This window comes from Vulpes lagopus, chromosome 21 (assembly GCF_018345385.1).
Source record: "Vulpes lagopus strain Blue_001 chromosome 21, ASM1834538v1, whole genome shotgun sequence".
Taxonomy (NCBI): domain Eukaryota; kingdom Metazoa; phylum Chordata; class Mammalia; order Carnivora; family Canidae; genus Vulpes; species Vulpes lagopus.
In genome coordinates, this window is record NC_054844.1 from 17,758,387 (window position 1) to 17,772,529 (window position 14,143).

Sequence of the window (14,143 nt, forward strand, 5' to 3'; positions counted from 1 at the left end):
AGTAAAGACTGGCCCTCCGGTCTTCAGTAATTTTCTGTCCTTGGCTGCAGCCAAAATTACTATTGGCAAGCCTTCCAGAAACCATGTGATTAGAGAGAAAGTCCAGTTCACCATAGGAAACCAGAGTGTGAAAGACTACAAGATCAGAGGGCTGCTGCTCCTCCCTTTAATATAGTGCAAAGTGCTCAGAGCTGGGAAAGATGGTGGGCCTGAGCATCTGCAGAATTCCAGGAAATGATAGTATCATCTTCAAAGAAGCTTTCTGCCGTACCTTGCAGAGGGAGTAGTTGAGAAGGTAATAAGCAGGATGGGTCAGGCCTAGACCTAAGAGAATGGAGTGGATGTGTTGAATTCTGAAGAAGAAACAAAAACCAAGCGTACTGGCTATTGTGAGCAAAGGAGATTGAGGAAAAATCACCCAGTCCTGTCGTGCCAAGAGAATTTCTATTAATGTTTCAGTATATATTCTTAATTGTATGTACATATTGGAGGGGTCTTATTGCTAATACTGTGCTAAATACTATTCATTAGATTCGGAATTATTGCCAAAGGGTGTGATCTTTTTAAAAGGTTCAGTACCTTAACATTTTGCCAAGTAGCTCTCTAGAAGATTTGTACATATTTATGTTCTCTCCTGCAGTATATGAGAGTGTATGAAAGTGCCCCCATTTCTCCATTACCTACAGTAATGGAGAAAACTCTTGATTGGACAGATGAAATTTGAAGGTAACTTATAGAAAATCTACATGACTGTCGTTAGTTACGCGGGTGATTTAAAACAGGGATTAAAAAAAAAAACAGGGATTAGTCTTCCATTTATTTTCACTACATAACCAACTATCCCAAAATCTTAGTGGCTTCAAACAATAAAGATTTAGAGTTTTCTCTCCTTTCTTTGGATTGACTGGGTTTAGCTATGCCAGTCTTCTGATCTTGGTGGTATAACTGAGGTTACTCATGCAGATACATTGAGCTGGAATTTGGCTGTGCCTAGAATATCCAGTGTCTCTCTCCTCATGGCCTCTCATCACATAATGGTTATCTAGAGTTTCTTTATAACATGGCAGCTGGCTTCTAAGGGGGAACATTCCAAGAGAGGACCCAAGCCCTAGTGCACAAGTATTTAAAAAAACCTTTGCTTGCGTCATGCTCATGTCCTGTTGGTCAACGCAAGTCACAAATCAAGACCAAAATCAAAAGTGGGAGAGGACTACACAAGCCTGTGAATACCAGTAAGTGTGGTCATTGCAGACCATTGATGTAATAGACTACCAGAGATGTAAAAAATTTACAACTAACATTGCAACTCTAATTGATTAGCAATAGCACTTTGGAGCACTGTATTCAGAAGAATTTAGAGACCAACTCCTGGATCAGTAGAAAGCAAATTGTGATAAGCTAGTGATGTTTGTAAGGGGTTAGATGAGGAGGTTGGTGTAGTGGTGTATTTACCCATCCTTTAATACCTGTAAATTTATATTATAAAGCTATAAATTGAAAAAATAAAAACATTTCATGAGCTTGCATGTAAGCCCAAATACTTTGAAAACATTTGGGTACTTGAGTATATTGAGTCTTAAGCTTTTGTTCATCGTGGTTTCATTTTGACAATTAATATGGTTGGCGTGGTATAAGATATTAATGATAACTAGCTAGCTAAATAGATGTCTTACCTATTTATGCATTTGTGTTTGTGTGGGGGGAGATTTTAAGTGCCTGAGTTGTCAGTTTGACCTCTGTATCAACTTTCTTTATTCAAGCAGTGATTATGAGGGGCAGTATTTCCAAGTAGGCATTATAGCATTCCAATGGGGACTTAAAGGAAAATGAATGTTACTGCTCTGATACAACACTGCAAAGTCTCCTTTTATACTTTTCCCTCCCATCCCATACTGCACTTCCTTTTCTTTTCATTCATATGTGTGTATATACACAAAATTGAGATTGAATTTTAAAAATGAGGTTATACTATATGTACTTTTTATTTAATAAATATCTTACTCCTTTCACTTTAATAGGTATAAGTCAACACCGTTCTTTCAGTAACTACAAAATATGCTTTTGATTATTTGGCCATACTCCTTTTGTTGGACAATTAGGTTTTTAAATTTTTTTCTCAATTTCTATAAGTCTGTAGTGAACATACTCCTACATAAAGTTTGTAGTCAGTCGCAAATATTTTTAGAAAATGTTTGTTAGATGTGGAATGGCTGGGTTAGGCCATATATGTACTTTAGCTTTTTGATAAATAGTAAAATCCTTCTTTATACCATAAATGGGCTCTAAAAAAATTCAAATTATTAAAATGCATATTTAAGATTTTAATTTTCATTAAAAAACTATTTTTCGGTGAGTCCGTGGATTCACACAAAAAATAGAAACGTGATAAAAAGTGACACATTGTGCAAAGCTGACTGCATATTGAATCAGAAAGGCCCAGGTACCAGTGCATTCCATTCCTGAATGCCTTTGGGAATTGGAATTGGACCTATGCTTCCAAATGAATGTTTTACTGTTTATGGTTTACAGTTAGTCCAGCTGTCTTACAAAAAATCTTTACCATTTTACACGCACACCAGGCAGTGTATGGGATTATCCTCTGGTGTACTCTTGCCAGGATTTAGTATTAACAGATTTAATGTTTTGGCTAATCTAATGGACAAAAATGGTATCTTGTTTGAATTTGCATGTTCTTGGTTTTGGCTGTGCTTGGCATCTTTATCTCTATTTGTTACCAGTTTGATTGTCTTCTGTAAATTGCCTCTTCCATATATTTTTTTCTCTTTTTCTGTTCTGTTATATATTTGTGTTTTTGTTGTCTGAGCCAGTTAGCTTAGTAGAGATCTCCAAACTATTTTGGTTGTGTACTCATACAGGTAAAAAGTTTTTGCTTATACACCCCCATTATATGTGTCTTTACAAATTATGCATGTATTGCTGTCAGTTCATGTCTTACATATTAGTAAAATTTATTTTTTCTTATCATGATTTAAAAATTAATGTACATAAGTGTGCTGAATATTTCCCACAACCCAATGGAAGTCTAGTGTACATCCACCTAGAAAATCACAAGTTCAGAGCAATATGGTTTAGGCCCTCTATCAGCCAGTTAGATTTGCCAAGAGAAATGTGCTTCTGTCTGTGACCACAGTGTATATGTAATTTGTAACTCTATGGGCACTGAGTATTCTAGTGAAGTAGAAAGTAGCTATGCATCACACCTTGGCTCTATTACTTCTATTAGCCATATTTGAGAAAATGTCTTTTTTGGGGGGGGGGGTAAGATTTTATGTATTCATTTGACAGAGAACAAGCAGGGGGACTGCAGACAAAAGGGGAGAATGGAGCAGGGAGCCTAAAATGGGCTCCATCGCAGGCCCCCAGGATCATGACCTGAGACAAAGGCAGACACTTAACCGACTGAGCCACCCAGGCACCCCTATTTGAGAAAATTTCTTAATCCTGTTATGTACCAATTTCTTCTTGTCTTGCCTTGTTATTTAGGCTTATGATATCATCAATTAATTTGTGTGAAGAAACTTTGAAAAACTGTAAAATAGGTATGAAATACATGGGTATTTTAAAAATTTTAATTCACATGGGTATTTGTTTTGCAAGTTCATAACATTGGGTAAAAAAAGAATACACTTCAGTGTTATTTATGCTGGGAAACAACTTAAGATGCATGACCTACTAATAGTGGTTCAGAAACATCATTTTTAGTCTTCATCCTGTGTAGATTTTAAACATCTCGATGGTAGGAACTTCACTGATACTTACTATTATGTGTAATAGTATTAGTGATGGTGTAGTATACATTTGATAATATATTTGGTTTTTAAAGTGTGTTTTCTACGTAAGAAAGCCCTCTGATTTAGGAACTAGAAATCAGTTTATTTGTGAAATGCCTGGTGGCACTAAGAAAGATTTTCTTTAAAGAGTAAAGTGGCTACTCTCTAGGGCCACAGATAAAAAAAGGCAGGACCTAGTTTGAATATATTCTCCAGGGGAATGAAAAATTTAAGACACCATAACATTAGGGACTCTCACATAGGTGAGTGGAACTGAATTAAAAGGAGAGAATGCTAAACGCAGTGTATGATATAGTATGCCCAGGAGTGACTATGAGAAGGCAATTTTGAATGTAGATGTTGCTATTTTAAAAAAAAGATATTTTATGAATTTTTAAAAATGAATTTAGCTGTAGAATAAATTATCTGTAGGAAAGGGCAGATGAAGTATGGAGAAATAAAAGAATTGAAACCTTGTCATTAATAAAAAGGAATTTTAAAAATGGGGACTGCAACCTGTGTAAATGTATAGGTTTGAAGTATTTAAAATGTATTAATACTCAGGCTCTGCAAAGGTACTGCTGGAAAATAGGCAGGCGCTCTCAGGCCCACACTGCTGGCTGGCACAGGCCAACCCCATGACCAGGAGAGGCTGGAGTAGGCTGGGACTAGGAACTGTAGGCGGTGAGCCAAGGGAGGTCACATTCCTTTTGAACACTTTCCTTTCCCTCCCTCTTACTTGATTCTCAGAACAACCCCACAGGGTAGAAAGCAGGACAGGCCTAGTCCAGTTCAAATCCCTAAACCTTTTATGCTTACCCAGATGAATGGGGGGGGAGGGGTGGATAGAATGTATACTTACTATATCTATTTTCCAAAACTGAGTTTCTTACTAAACTCTTGGAGGAGGTAAGAGACAATAGACACACAAGAATTGAAATCCTACTGAACTTGGAAAAATAGATATGTTTCTCAGAAACTATTCACAGTGAGAAATTTCTGTATTTCAGAAAAGAATGATAAATGGACAAGGAAATCAACTATTATTTTGTTTTAGAGAGGACTCCCAGGTCATTTTGAACATTTACCTAATCAGATTTTTACAACATCAAGTCAGCCCCGCTATTCTAATATGAATGATTTTCAGTTCAGCTACTATTCCTTTCTCAGTGGAGCTGCAAAAGAAAGTCTAAATGGAAAATAAGCAGTATTAATGGTAGGGGAAGCAAAGTCCTTTGATGGGGTTCTAAATCCTTTTTGTATATAACAGTTCCTGCCCGGTCTACTTTTAAAACCTCATTGCAGAAGACCCTGAAATTAAAATCTTTCACAGTTTTTGGCTTCAGTTCCTCAAAAACATGAAAAGAGAGATAAAACAGAGTATCTGAGTTGAAAATAGTTAATATTTAATCTTTTGTATCAGTTACTGCTATATAACAATCTAAGAATTCAGTGACTTAAAACAGTAACTACATATTTTGCACACATCCATCTGTTGGCTTGGCAATTTACTAGCTTCTGTTGGGTTTACTCTTGTCTAAGATTAGCTGTGGGTCAGGTAGGAAATTTTGCTCATTTTGACTGGTCTAGGATCACCTTAATCTGGGATGGTGGGGATGACTGGGCTGTCTTTCACATGATCTCTCATCCTCCAGTAGGCTTGCCCAGGCTTGCCTTTGTGGTGAAGCAAGTTCCAGGTGAGCGAGCAGAGACTTCCAGGTTTCTTGAGGCCTGGGCACAGAACTGGGACAGTGTCACTTCCACTGCTTTTTGTTGGCCAAAGGAAGTACAAGTCCAGCTCAAATTCAAGGAGTGGAGAAACAGATTTCCATATATATATATTTTTTAAAGATCTTCTTTATTTGAGAGAGAGAAAGCAGGAGGGAGGGGGAGAGAGAAACTGAAGCTTACTCCATGCTGAGCACAGAACCTGGCCAGGGGCTTGATCTCCAGGACCCTGAGATCATGACCTTAGTGGAAACCAAGAGTCAGACGCTTAATGGACTGAGCCACTTAGGTGCCCTGGACTTCATCTTTTGAGGGAAGAATTGGAAACTCTAATTGCAAGAGTTGTGGATATGGGGGCGGGTGGGGTAGGGATGGGGGATGGAGAATTGGAGTGTTTTTGTAATTCATTCAGCACACATGCCAAAAAAAATTACTGAACCCAACTGAAATTTACATTCGTCAGTCTTAAATATGGGATTAGACTTGATCATGGTCACACCGCCGATCATGTACTCCTGAGTATATAGAAAATCAAATGGATGTGATATTCTCTTTATTAAATTTGTTAGTTCCTAACTCCTGTAATTTATTTTTTCTTTTGATGATATGTTTAGTTGGTTTGATAGTCTCATTGGGACTGTGTCTAAGGTTCAGAATGAGCCCTGGTGCTTCTGTTGTGGAGGCTGGGGGTGGAGAAGATACATAGGTTTCAGTATGTCTCTGAGAAGTCTTTGAAATAGAAGACCTCCCCTATCCTGCCCACGTATAAAACCCATTGACCAGGCACTTGATGTCCTATTACCATGTTTTATTTTCCTCATGGCACATAACACTGGCTCAAGTTCTTGTTCATTTACTTTTTTGGTGGTTTGTCATCCCTGACTAGGGTGTAAGCTTCATAAGAGCAAGGACCTCCTCTGACCTGTTTACTACTGAATTCTCAGACCTTAAAATAGTGCCTTCATCTTCTCAGGAGATGCTCAGTAAATATTTGTTGAACAGTTATAATAAAATTTTTGTGATAAGAGTGTTGAAAGCTCTGTCTCTCATACATTGTAGACACTCATTAAGTATTCATGCAATCTTAGGGGAGGCTCATGGGCAGTGGGAGCTCGGAGAAAATGAATAGTTGGAGCCACAATGGGTTTTTTCATGAATGCAATGAAAGGCAGATGAGCAGGAGAGTTTAGGGTATGATAAATTTGCTGAAATGTTTGTACCATTGGACTTTTAGGCTGGGAAGGAAGGAGGTGGAATTATCTCATGGATTGGAATAAAGATTCTCTTAAGACCAGAGAATTCAGAGGGAAAGTAGTTAAACACGCATGCTGGGAGATTAGGGGTTATGTTGATGCAGTGTGATCACTGAAGTAGTGATTTCAGATGTGCCATATTATGGGCCCGAATGGGCACGAATGAATGAGTCAGGTGATTGAAGGACCTTGTTAGTAGAAACTAACAGCTGCTCTTTGAGAGTGTGCAGCAGTACAGCTTATATCCTCAGGAGAAAGTCCTTAACAGCCAGGATATTGGGAACGCTTTGAGAAAAGGTTGAAGATATAGGAAAGCTTGCTTATTAGGGAGCACCACTTCCATAGGTAGTTTAGTTTACAAAATAAGTAGAGTGGAGGCTAGGTCAGTGATAGAAAGAACAAAGCCTTGTAGGGATAATGTTGGGTCAGGGGATCGATTGAGAAGGGAACGGAGATGGTATGAACCTAGGCATTAAGAGGCTTGATGGGTTTAGTTTCAGTAGAGCCTTAGACAAAAGAGACCTTGGGACTAATGGACAAAGGCCATGATTCATTTGGCCAAGGCTGATGGTCAGCCCAGGAATTTCTGGCCTCTGCATGTGCATATTAATGATATATGCAATAATATGCCAACTAAATATACTAATTAAATCATTAGTGGACAATGAATTAATTTATGTAGTACTGTTTATCATGTACTAAAATTCAAAGATGAGATTTTCAAATTAGTATTGTTTGTTTTTTGGTCATAAAGTTTTTTGCACTGGTATTGGCAGAAGTAGATGTTTTAAATGTAAATATTTAATCTCTTCTTTTTGTTGCTAGTCACTTTGAGAGTTTAAATTGTGTGGTGAACCAGAACAAAATTTCATAATCTTTAAACCACAAAGTTACCTAATAGACAACAGAGTAGGAATAACAGCAGTGGAAGATTTTACAAATTCCTGGAACCACCTGGAAATAATTTTAGGAAAGGCAGTTGATTATAAGCTCAAATAAGGACTGTGTAACACGAAGAATAATTAATAGTAATTACTTTCTTGCCTTTAACCCTTTGGTCAGACTTATTCCACTGAAAGGAACAAGGCAGGCTAAAGTCTGTGTAATTTAACTGTCTGTGCTTTTAGCTTGTTTTGTGCAATTAGCAATAGTCTAATCTCTGTGGGTCAGGATGCCTAAGTGGCTCAGCAGTTGAGCATCTGCCTTTGGCTCAGAGCATGATCCCAGGGTCCTAAGATTGAGTTCTGCACTGGGCTCCCCACAGGGAGCCTGCTTCCCCCTCTGCCTATGTCTCTGCCTCTCTTTCTCTCATGAATAAATAAATAAAATCTTTTAAAAATGAACTCTGGGGATCCCTGGGTGGCGCAGCGGTTTAGCGCCTGCCTTTGGCCCAGGGCGCGATCCTGGAGACCCCGGATCAAATCCCATGTCGGGCTCCCGGTGCATGGAGCCTGCTTCTCCCTCTGCCTGTGTCACTGCCTCTCTCTCTCTCTCTCTCTCTGTGTGACTATCATAAATAAATAAAAATTAAAAAAAAAATGAACTCTGTGGGTCAATATTTGTTTTATTGCTACTTATATCTGGTGCTAAGAATTTTTAAGCCTTTTTTGAATATGTGTTTTATTTCATTACAAAAATTTAATACATATCAAATTAATATTTGTCAGACAATACTCCTGTGATACCTTTAGCTATAGAGCATGTCTTGGACCTTTGAAGCCCCCTCTTATCCTTTTTCATCATTTATGTCTGAATCCATATATAATATATGGTTTAATTTCTCCTACGTTTTAAAATACTGTACAGTCATAGAGTTATTCTTTGTGTGATTCAATTTTGTTAAACACTTTTTTTGATGAGATTTATCCAGGGTTGATGTTTATTTTTATGACTATGTACTATTTCACTGTATGATTATAATTTAACCATTTGTGATTAGTGGACATTTGTTTCCTATTTTATGGCTATTATGTGAATATTACTCTGTCTCCTCTTGCATATTTGCAAGAGTTTCTCTAGAACATATATAACTATAACTGAGGTTTAAATATATGCTTTATTGAATAAATGTATTTTCTGAAGTACTTGTACTTTTAAGCTCCCTCTAGCAGTGTGTGAGTTCTTGTTGCTTCGTATCTTTGTCAGCACTTGATATTGTCCAACTTTTACATTATTGACACTCTGGTGGTTGTCACATATTTTCTTATTGTGGCTCTTACTTTGAATTTCCCAGATTAATAAAGTTTAGCATTTTTTATTATGTCCATTGTGTATTTGTATTTCTTCCTCTATGACATGCCTGTATATTGTCTACTTTCCTTGGCATCTTTTTTCTTACGATTTTTTAGAATTTTTAAGTTTGTTTATTAATGACAGATAGTGATCTCTTACAGATCTACTTTCCAGATTTGTAACTTGCCTTCACTTTATTTAAGAACTTTTTTGATGAACTTAATTCTTAATTTTAGTGTGATTATTTATCTGTCTTATGTAGGTTATGATAGGGATTTTTTTCCCTGTATCCAGTCTTTTTTATCTCTTTACATTTTAGTTCTTATATTTTTTTGTATTGCTGGCTGATACTTCCAGTATAGTGATAAATAGAAGCAACTACAGATCTGACTTAAAAATAGCTGCTTCTAACTTTACCATTAAGAATGATAGTTAGGGGCACCTGGGTGTCTCAGTCCACTAAGCATCTGACTTGTCATTTTAGCTCAGGTTATGATCTAAGGGTTGTGAGATCAAGCCCTGCCGTGGGCTCTGTGCTCAGCAGGGGAGTCTGCTTGAGATTCTCTCCCCATGCCACTCCCCGACTCGTGTGCTCACTTTCCTCTCTCACACAAGCCTTTAAGAAAAGAGAATATTTAATGAAGTTTTTTGGAAGATATTCCTTTCAGATTAAGAAAATTCTCTGCTATCCCTAGTTTGGTAAGAACTTTTATTATTGAGTGAGGGTTGAATTTTATTGATTTTTTTTTTTTTTTTTTTTTTTTTGCATCTGTTGAAAAGACTTTTAACTTGCTAACTCAGTGAATTACTATGGATTGTGTTAATACACTTGTTTACAGTAAACCAATCTTTCATTCTTGGAATAAACACAACTTGGCTTTAATTTAACTTTATTTTATTTAAATTCAGTTTGTCAACATATAACACCCAGTGCTCATCTCATCATGTGCCCTCCTTAGTGCCTGTCCTCCAATTACCATGTTCCCCCCAACCTCCTCCCCTTCTGCAAACTTTGTTTCCCAGAGTTAAGAGTCTCTTGTGGTTTGGCTCCTGGTCACAGTATACTTTCTATTTTGTACATTGCTTTGTTGGATTTGTTGGTATTTTGTTTAGGACATTGCCATTTATGACAATAAGTAAAATTGCCCTATAATTTCCTTCCCTTGTACTGTCATTGTCTATCTTTGATATCAAAGTTATTCTAGCCCCAGAAAGTGAATTGGAGTGTATTCCTTTTTTTTTTTTTTTTTTTTTACATTGAGAGCTTTTACAAGAGATTGGAATCAATTATTGAGAAAGGTGTTATTATAATTTTCTTTGGTACAATTTTTTATGTGCGGTGACTTTTCATTTTGTCTGTGGAAGTTCTGTCATTATTTTAATTTTTGAAATTATGTTAGGAGATGTAGGTAAGTGTGGAATTGATATGTTTTATTAAGCACAGAATGTATCATCAGAATGAGTTCAACATTTTATTATTAGAAGAGGACCTTGACCTTCATTTATACTCAGGACCTTGCCTATTTTGTCTGATTTTAATGTATCATCCCAGCCGCCTTTTATTTAGTACTTGCCTAATATAATTTTTTCTACCCTTTGTTAGAAAAACACCTTTGTATATCCATCTATCTTCCACATATCTCTTTTAATTAGTAGATAGTAGATTTTTACCTAGTTTGAAAAAATTTTTCTAATCTAGAGATTTAGTTTACTTATATTTCTTGTGACCATTGGTACATTTAAAATTATACCTTCCTCTTTCATATATTCTTCTTTTGCTCTTTTTGGTTTTTAAGAAGGTAATTTACATAATTTTTTACATTGTATAGACCTCAAATATTTAGATAGCAGTGGGTAATAAATTTTCACCTTAGAATTTGACTTACAAGAGACATAGATTTCAATTATGTCCCACACATTCAGTAAGAAGTTATTAGAAGAAATGCCTGAAAAAAGGTCTTCGTAATTTTGGAAGAAGTAATTCTAGGGAAGATTACTGACTGTTCTTTTGTGTAGTTGGCATGGTTAAATATGCTGGCTGAAGGCTTTTTGCTTTTTTTTTTTGTTTATATTCATCAATGGAAGCAGAATGTTAACCTTAAAAACTAGAATCTCTTATTAGTAGTCTGCTATTTATATTGGCTTTCTGGTGACTTAAAATAATCACGACTTCAGCTAACACTGAATCCCAACTGTATTAAGGTCTGTACCTTGTGAGTAGAGAGAGAGAGCATAGGCTTTGCCCTGAGGAGTTCGTATGCCCCAGCATTATCTCCTGATAGTACATTAATGCCAGATGAGACTAAGAAACCTCTTTCTAGCTGTGTCACTTTTGGGTTATACCTCAAATGGGGATGGATGAGGCCTAGGGAGGAAAATGAAACAAGGGGGTAAGAAATAGGAAGGAAGAGTGGGAAGAGAAGGAATTCTCCTGGGGGTGGGCAAGTAGAATAGAGTGGCAGTGACTGTTTCCTTTGGTTGCCTGTCTTTATACAGATTATTTAAGGATGTACATGTATGAGCTCCTAGTCCTTACCTGAAAGCTCATTGTCACATACTGGGAAGACCTCACAAGCTCTGAGGTGTGTCTTGATAACAGTACCTGTTTCACCTGGCAAAAAGGAAATCCAGACAATCCCAAACTTGTTTTGATTATGAGATTAAATGAAAACACTTTAGGGGTGCCTGGGTGGCTCAGTCAGTTCAGCATCCAACTCTTGATTTTGGCTCAGGTCACCATCTCAGTCTTGAGATTGACTCCCGTGTGGAGCTCCACACTGGGTGCAGAACCTGCTTAAGATTTTCTCTCTCTCCCTTTCCCTCTGTCTTCCTCACTCTCCCCACCCACCCACTGCAACTCTGTCTAATAAGAGAGCCGGTGCCAGCAATGGAAGAAAGCAAGTCTTTCCTGTTAAGTCCCTACATCTTGATTTTTCTTCAGGTCCTGCTTGTGTATTGCTGTGATAGCTTTCCTGATCTGGAGTAGTTTGAGGACTTGTCGATTTTTTTAAAAAGCTTTGGAATCACCTGTATCAGGACTTTAAATGTGACTTACCTGGAATTGAATGGAGTATGTTTTCTTCTGCAAAAGAAACTATTTATTTATTTTTTAAAAGATTTTATGTATTTATTCATGAGAGACACAGAGAGAGAGAGAGGCAGAGACACAGGCAGAGAGAGAAGCAGGCTCCATGCAGGGAGCCCGATGTGGGACTTGATCCCGGGATCCCAGGATCATGCCCTGGGCCAAAGGCAGGTGCCAAACCGCTGAACCACCCAGGGATTCCCAGAAAGTAACAATTTAAAGATGTGAATCATAATCTTGGGCATATAATATTATTCATCTTTATCTAGAATTTGTTTTACTCTGCACTCAAGGTCGCAAAGGCTTTCACATAGGTAACACGACTCTGAAACATAGAATTACTTTTTCATAATCTTCACAATGAATCAAAGATGTGGGGAAAAATAGTGAGCAACGATTTCTGGCTTCTGTGGAACTGAGCATAATAACACCTTACTGACCCAAATGTCCTAATAACCCCTGAAACAACTTGCATGGCTCTCTGAAAATAACTCCTCTCTGGTTGAAGATCTTTTTTATCTTCAGAGACACTCCTGAGAAGTGTGCGCGGAATGATTGGTCCTTTTCTCTGTTAGGTTATGCAGGTAGACCCACGTGTACAGACAAGGTAATTTTTTCAGTGTCCATGTTATTTTTGTTTGTTTTTGGGGACAATTATTTGTATTAGAAATTAGTTTCCAATTTACTGTCTTGCTTTTTGAAGTTTCCTATATCAGTTATTATCTCAAAAAGTGAGTACAGAACTGCAGCGGCCCTCCCTTGCAATGCAATCTTTAATTGGCAGAGGAATCAGAAAGGTTAGATGGATGCATTTCCTTGCTATTTTTTTTTTTCCTTTAAGGAATAGAATCAAGCCAGTCATTACAACTTCTGTGAAACAGAAGAGGAAGTAATTGGAGATTTTTTGTAGAGCAGTGTAGAAAGTTGGCCTTTTCCTTTAGAAAGTTGGTTGTGGAGAGTTTCTCAGGTTTAGTAGTGACTATATATGACACTGAATTTTTATGTTTTAGTTTCAGTAAGAAAGCACAGAAAAATTCGATATTCCATTTAGAGTAAATGTTTCTGGCATCCAGAATGATAACACTCTTGCTGTTGGTCCCTTAGTGTAATGATCAGCTTATTCTACTTGTCATTTCCAGGACTTGTCTTTTTCTTTTTTCTTGCTTTATTGAGATATAATTGATATATACCATGCCAAGACTTTTTATTAAAGTACTTCCCAACAGTATTTTTTTTTTCATTATAGTCTTCTCATACATTTGGTATGAACTCTGCTTAGCAATTATGGTTTTGTTTCCCTGTTTCTATAGGACATGAAAAAATTCATGCATATATTCAAACATTTGAGCCCCTGATATATGTTGACTATTGGGAATATAGTAGTGAACCAGACAGATCTGACCCTTACCCTCGCATATGTTATAGTCCAAACACAAAACCCTTTGCATTGAGTTTAAAATTACAAATCAAAAGTTTGAAAATTTTGCATAATTTTTAATTGAATGAGAAAAGATGGAATTAACTGAATTTTTTATGTTACATAATCTGTCAGGTGGTGGGATGCAAATATGAAAAAGGCAAGGTCTACAAACTGGTTATTCTCGGAACTTCATAATTGATTTTGATAGTCACGAATAATGTGATAATATTTATCCTAATACCTACTGTTTGCTAAGATACAATGCTAGATACTAGGATGACAAACTGCATGCTAATAATTAGTAGGGCTTTTGTTTTTTATTTTCTTAAGATTTTGAGAAAACAGTTATTTGAATTAGAAACTGCTTGCATTTGTACCTGTTATTTTAAGTATATCAAGTTTTTGTCTCCCTGTTTTATGCAATATCTGCTGTTTGTGGAACACTGAAGTATGTTCCAGGCACTCTGCTCAGTATTTTATATGCGTTATGTCATTTATTGCATACACCATATGGACCCTCCCACCAGTTGTTGAGCATTTTATGTACCTGTCACAATGTAAGCATTTCATCTCTTTACAAATGAGGAACTTAAGCCTTAGAGAACTGGCAGAGCTGGGATTCAAACTTGGGGTA

At 36.9% G+C, this 14,143-nt stretch overlaps 1 protein-coding gene across 21 annotated transcripts in view; it reads left to right on the plus strand.

Moving 5' to 3' along the window:
* The window catches only part of PLEKHA5 (pleckstrin homology domain containing A5), a 243,905-nt gene that overhangs the window by 12,792 nt on the left and 216,970 nt on the right, over positions 1–14,143 (plus strand). Inside the window, exon 4 of one of the 21 annotated variants that reach the window (XM_041735453.1) lies at positions 5,447–5,836. The exons of the other annotated variants lie outside the window; for them this stretch is intronic. Within the exon in view, the coding sequence (XP_041591387.1) occupies positions 5,447–5,492 (46 nt within the window). The 3' untranslated portion in view covers positions 5,493–5,836. Of the gene's footprint in view, positions 1–5,446; positions 5,837–14,143 lie in introns of those variants that run through there. 21 annotated transcript variants of the gene reach the window in all.